This window comes from Haliotis rufescens, unplaced genomic scaffold (genome assembly GCF_023055435.1).
Source record: "Haliotis rufescens isolate VD_foot unplaced genomic scaffold, xgHalRufe1.0.p SCAF_18, whole genome shotgun sequence".
NCBI lineage: Eukaryota > Metazoa > Mollusca > Gastropoda > Lepetellida > Haliotidae > Haliotis > Haliotis rufescens.
In genome coordinates this window covers 2,501,136-2,507,390 of record NW_025963868.1, presented here as the reverse complement: position 1 = coordinate 2,507,390, position 6,255 = coordinate 2,501,136, and the positions used below count along the sequence as shown (strand labels likewise).

Sequence of the window (6,255 nt, the reverse complement as noted above, 5' to 3'; positions counted from 1 at the left end):
TTTTCTGATGTCCTCTGCCGTGATATTGCTGGAATATTGCTAAAGGCGGCGTAAAACCATACCCACTCACTCACTCACTCACTCCAGCCCGTTGGGGCTGGGTACAAGAAGAATAGAGGGCCACGTGGTCCGATGGCATGGGACGTTGTGTGTTGCTTGCCGTTGAGAAGCATTATCTGTTTACTGGCGTCCCGTCTTTCAATATACGGCAGTATTGATCATTTTCTGATAATACTCAAACACAATGCATCTGCAATGTGTTTTTTTAACCTTTTCGTGTCGTTGACGGTATGAGTAAGTATGCTTTTACGCCGCTTGTAGCAATATCCCCGCAATATCACGGCGGGGAACACCAGAAATGGGCTTCATACATTGTACCCATGTGGAATAGCACCCTGGTCTTCCGCGTGTGGAGCGAGCGCTTTACTATTAAGTTACCTCGCCGCCCCGCTGACAGGTATTACTGGGACCAACCTTGAAGCAAAAGTTGAAGGCAATGACCAATATATAGTCATGACCATTTGGCGCCAATATTCACATTCTGCCCCTTACTTTTCCAAGAATAACAAAAGAGTGAGTATGGTTTTACGCCGCTTTTAGCAATATTCCAGCAACATCACAACGGGGGACACACATTGCACCAATGTCTACCCGACCGCCCCTGGAACAAGTGAATGGAAAGTTGCAATGCTTCTTTGGTGCTCTGTCACTATGAAAATGATCCCAGGTCTTCGGCGTGATGAGAGAACGTTTTAACCACTAGGATACCCCACCGCTCAATAACAAAACACCGTTAAAGCCATGTTTCTTAGACAATCATTGATAAATACATAAATGTTATCCTCGAACTTCCACTGTACACTTACCGTTTGTATCATGGGCCTATGGCCTACAATACACTTGAATAAAGACTACTACTACAACAAAACACCGGCTCCTCATATAAAGTGCTTCTGTCCAATAGGGATGGGCTGCCGTCCTCTCATCCTATGGATGGGTCTGGTCCGACAATCCCCCGACACCTGGAGCTGGTTCTACAAGAGCAACCGATGGCTTGTGGTCTCGCCTCGGTGGATACAATCGCCTCTTTCCTCTTCTCCCGGATACACGCGAGCAGTCACGGACTGGGACGGAAAGTGGCGAGCCGTGACGAGTGGACAAAAAGCCAAAGTTGTGTGTGAAGAAGTAACAGCAGGTATTTTTCTTTGTTTTATTGCAGTAGCAGTAGTGGTAAATGTTGTGGTAGGTGTAGAAGTGGTAGATGCGGTAGTGGTCGGTGTAGAAGTGGTAAGTGTGGTGGTGGTAGGTGTAGAAGTAGTAGCTGTGGTGGTGTCGGTGTGGAAGTGGCAGCTGTGGGTGTGGTAGGTGTAGAAGTGGTAGGTGTGGTAGTGGTAGATGTAGAAGTGGTAGCTGTGGTGGTGGTAGGTGTAGAAGTGTTAGCTGTGTAGGTGGTAGGTGTATAAGTAGTAGCTGTGGTGGTGGTAGAAGTAGAAGTGGTAGGTGTGGTAGCGGTAGGTGTAGATGTGGTTGGTGTGGTGGTGGTAGGTGTAGAAGTGGTAGGTGTGGTTGTGGTAGGTGTAGAAGTGGTAGCTGTGGTTGTGGTAGGTGTATAAGTGGTAGGTGTGGTTGTGGTAGGTGTAGAATGGTAGGAGTGGTTGTGGTAGGTGTAGAAGTGGTAGGTGTGGTAGTGGTAGGTGTAGAAGTGGTTGGTGTGGTGGTGGTAGGTGTAGAAGTGGTAGGTGTGGTGGTGGTAGATGTAGAAGTAGTAGCTGTGGTTGTGGTAGGTGTATAAGTGGTAGGAGTGGTGGTCGTAGGTGTATAAGTGGTAGGAGTGGTGGTCGTTGGTGTAGAAGTGGTAGGTGTGGTAGCGGTAGGTGTATAAGTGGGTAGGTGTGGTGGTGGTAGGTGTAGAAGTCGTAGGTGTGGTTGTTGTAGGTGTAGAAGTGGTTGGTGTGGTGGTGGTAGGTGTAGAAGAGATTGCTGTGGTGGTGGTAGGTGTAGAAGTGGTAGCTGTGGTGTTGGTGGATGTAGAACTAGTAGGTGTGGTGGTGGTAGATGTAGAAGTGGTAGGTGTGATGGTGGTAGGTGTAGAAGTGGTAGGTGTGGTTGTGGTAGATGTAGAAGTGGTTGGTGTGGTGGTGGTAGGTGTAGAAGAGATTGCTGTGGTTGTGGTAGGTGTAGAAGTGGTAGCTGTGGTGTTGGTGGATGTAGAACTAGTAGGTGTGGTGGTGGTAGATGTAGAAGTGGTTTCTGTGGTTGTGGTAGGTGTAGAAGTAGTAACTGTGGTTGTGGTAGGTGTATAAGTGGTAGGAGTGGTGGTGGTAGGTGTAGAAGTGGCAGGTGTGGTAGCGGTAGGTGTATAAGTGGTAGGTGTGGTGGTGGTAGATGTAGAAGTGGGTTGGTGTGGTGGTGGTAGGTGTAGAAGTGGTAGCTGTGGTTGTGGTAGGTGTATAAGTGGTAGGAGTGGTGGTGGTAGATGTAGAAATAGTAGCTGTGGTGGTGGTAGATGTAGAAGTGGTAGCTGTGGTGGTGGTAGATGTAGAAGTGGTAGCTGTGGTTGCGGTAGGTGTAGAAGTGGTAGCTGTGGTTGTGGTAGGTGTGGTAGTGGTAAGTGTAGAAGAGATTGCTGTGGTGGTGGTGGGTGTAGAAATAGTAGGTGTGGTGGTGGTAGATGTAGAAGTAGTAGCTGTGGTGGTGGTAGATGTAGAAGTGGTAGCTGTGGTGGTGGTAGATGTAGAAGTAGCTGTGGTGGTGGTAGGTCTAGAAGTAGTAGCTGTGGTGATAGCTGTGGTGGTGGTAGGTGTTGAAGTAGTAGCTGTGGTGGTAGGTGTAGAAGTAGTAGCTGTTGTGGTAGGTGTAAAAATAGTAGCTGTTGTGGTAGTAGGAGTAGATGTAGTTGTTGTGGTTGTGGTAGGTATGGTTGCTGTGGTGGTGGTGTTGCTAGGTTTAGAAGGGGCAGCTGTGGTAGTGGTGGTAGGTGTAGACGTAGTAGGTGTGGTGGTGGTAGGTGTAGAAGTGGCAGCTGTGGTAGTGGTCGGTGTAGAAGTGGTTGCTGTGGTATTGCTGGGTTTAGAAGGGGCAGCTGTGGTAGTGGTAAGTGTAGAAGAGATTGCTGTGGTGGTGGTTGTGATGGTGGTGGGTGTAGAAATGGTTATATGTTTGTAGTAGTCGTAGTCGTAGTCGTAGTCGTAGCCGATTTGTAAGTGAGAAATGTCCTCAGTAACAGTTATTGTAGTGTTATTTGTAATGTGACATCTTGGGCACCGAAGGACTCTCAGAGAGCGATTGTATGTCTGTAAAAGTTATAAACCCCTGAACACCTGGTAGATCTTCTCTGACGCGTTGTCTGTTCTTGTATAAGATAGCTGCGCGATACATCGCAAAGAACAATGAAGAATAATTAAATTTTCCTTGGGTTCATTGAAATTCCTGCATTCTGATTAGCTGAAATGGTCACGTGTTATTGTATTCATTTCCCAATGATTGTAAACACTTTAGCCAGGCCCACCGAAGCGGACTACTTTTGTAAATGGATATAGCTCGATTATATATAATGTCTGTAGAAGTTCTATGCATAACTTATATAAGAATGAAAACAGAATTTGATGCGTGTAACTATCTTGTTTGGTTTAATAAAATGGTTGTAAATATCTCTCGCTCTCATGAATTTCTTCAGTTCTGCCTTTTAGTTGCAAAATGAATGACGAATCGCGATTGTTTATGAATGAAAAAAGTAGTCTCGGTGTGACAGAGGTCACGGTTTTCCAATCAAAACGGATAAAACAAGGTCAACCTTGTTGGACACACGTGTGACGTACGGATTTAGTATCTTACCACCTGTATCATCACCACGTGGGTAATAAAAGAAATAATCGTCGTCAGTATATAATATACCATATAAGTAGGGTAATTCTGTTTGTAAGTGACGTCATATCTAACAGTATGACGTCATAATATCCGTACTGATTAATAAACGAGTAAATCTTCTAGAAGGATGGTAATTCTCGGGGTAAGCAGCAGTTGTTGAAGCGAATATGAAAATAGAGGCGACAAAAGGTAATGTAATATTACTGTGTTCGAATGAGTGAGTGAGTATGGTTTTACGCTGCTTTTTAGCAATATTCGAGCAATATCACGGCGGGTGACACCAGAAATGGGCTTCACACATTGTACCCATGTCGGGAATCGGACCCGGGTCTTCGGCGTGACGAGCGAACGCTTTAACCACTAGGCTACCCGACCGCCCCTGTTCGAATGAGAAGCATGAGAGTGTGTATTTCAGTCCTATCACTGCAGGCAAGCAGGTCGTTGATGTTGACGAAAGGCACGAGTGTGGTGCTGATAAACCAAGGACCATAGTTGGGGCGAAACTAGGATTCGAACGTGAAACCAGTGGGTGTTGGTACGGCTTAGGGATGCAGCTTCCTCCTCATTCCAGCCCCACATTAACATGCACAGATTACACAAGGTAAACACAGTAATTCTGTCCCATGTCCATATAAATATTTTGTTCCTATTGTGATGTTTAATGCATGTTGTTCTCCCAGGGGATATGCCGCCAACATCACCTCCACCTCCCCCAACACCGCCTGCAACATCGCCGCCCCCAACACAGCCCGCAACATCGCCGCAAAAAAAACTGAAAACACCGAGCGCATGCGCAAAAGTTGGGCGCGAAGCAGACGACTTCGCCATCACAAACTTTGAGCAACTGTCCTCCAGCGTGCTGGTCGTTGAGATGAACGTGACAAGAAGGAAATCAAGGCTGGCGTGTGCTGTGGCCTGCTCCAGGAAACAACGTTGTGTGATGTTCAAGAAGCAGCCGGGCAGTCGAGAGTCGTGTTACACGTACAGTCTGTCCAGCACCGGGTCTCCTGCGGACTGTGCGGGCAGCCCGCCACCATGTTACTGGAAGTCCTGCTGGCGTCCGGAGCTGTGACGCCCGTGTCATCTCACTGGACCATATATCATGTACAACCCGTCCTGCTGGCGTCCGGAGCTGTGACGCCCGTGTCATCTCACTGGACCATATATCATGTACAACCCGTCCTGCTGATGTCCGGAGCTGTGACGCCCGTGTCATCTCAGGTCACGTACTACCTGTCCTGCTGGCGCCCGGAGTGTCCAGCTGGTAGACTGAATGTGACATTGCTCTGAGATGACAAGCCGATAGTATTCAATATTTACCAGGAATATTTACATCATCATTTAAATTTACAATAAACAACAGCTGACATGTTGATCTGTGACGCCCATGTCATCTCACTACACTATATATCGTGGCATGTAGTATCTGTCCCTGGGTGGTGGGAAAGCCAAACGTTCGGTGGTCACCCGGACCGATTCCCGACATGGGTACAATGTGCGAGGCCCATTTCTGCTGTCCCCCGCCGTGGTTTTGCTGGAATATTGCTAAAAGCGGCATAAAACCATACTCGCTCACCCACTTCCTGGCCGACATCATGTCAGATGATTTGTACCTGGTCACTTTCAAATGGAATGAACTCTACCACTGCTCAGCACAGACTGGAACAAGTGAGTGAGTGAGTGTCGTTTTACGCCGCTTTTAGCAATATTCCAGCAATACCACGGCGGGGGACAGCAGAAATGGGCTTCACACATTGTACCAATGTCGGGAATCGAACCCGGGTCTTCGGCGTGACGAGCGAACGCTTTAACCACTAGGCTACCCGACCGCCCCTGGAACAAGTGAATGAAAAGTTGCAACGCTTCTTTGGTGCTCTGTCACTATGTTTACTGCACACCAATTGAAAACCAACAGCAGAGTGGACAGCTCTGAGTGTATAATGTATGACGTTTCATTTGTGTAATGTACAATGTTGATAAACTAGAACAAACCGTCGCTGCAAGCGTGTAGAAGGACCGACGTGGGGAAGAATGGGTTTACCTTTTCGAGAACAACTGGTATCTTCAATATTCATATTGATTAATAAACTGCCGGGAACGTAGAATGTACCCTCATGCTTATGGAAAGGGTGTCTCGCTTCTATAGCCATTTGCATAGTGTAGTACCGTTGGTGCGAAACAGAAAGATATGTGTGTATTACATCGTGAAGTACCGTTGGTGCGAAACAGAATGATCTGCGTGTTTTACATAATGCAATTGAGATACGATGAAATGCATCAACCATGTGATCCTGTTACCTCGTTGGGGGCACGGGTGGCCCAGTCGTCTAAGGCGCCGCGATTCGCTGTGCGGAGCTGCGTCCCTTGGGCACGCCAGAAACCTATCAT

General features: G+C 47.3%; 1 protein-coding gene across 1 annotated transcript; it reads left to right on the top strand.

The window, feature by feature from the left end:
- Positions 1–975: 975 nt before the first annotated feature.
- LOC124126599 lies at positions 976–5,253 on the top strand. Its single transcript, XM_048398028.1, has 2 exons — positions 976–1,195; positions 4,548–5,253. Exons 1-2 carry the CDS (start codon positions 994–996, stop codon positions 4,937–4,939), a joined length of 594 nt encoding a protein of 197 aa, XP_048253985.1. The 5' UTR covers positions 976–993; the 3' UTR covers positions 4,940–5,253.
- Positions 5,254–6,255: the final 1,002 nt, after the last annotated feature.

What these genes read in the sequence shown, in the direction of transcription:
- LOC124126599 (XM_048398028.1), top strand. Translation starts at nt 994, where the DNA reads ATGGGTCTGGTCCGACAATCCCCCGACACCTGGAGCTGGTTCTACAAG. An exon ending in GTGTGAAGAAGTAACAGCAG is followed by an intron (nt 1,196 to 4,547) that starts GTATTTTTCTTT and finishes TTGTTCTCCCAG; the next exon opens with GGGATATGCCGCCAACATCA.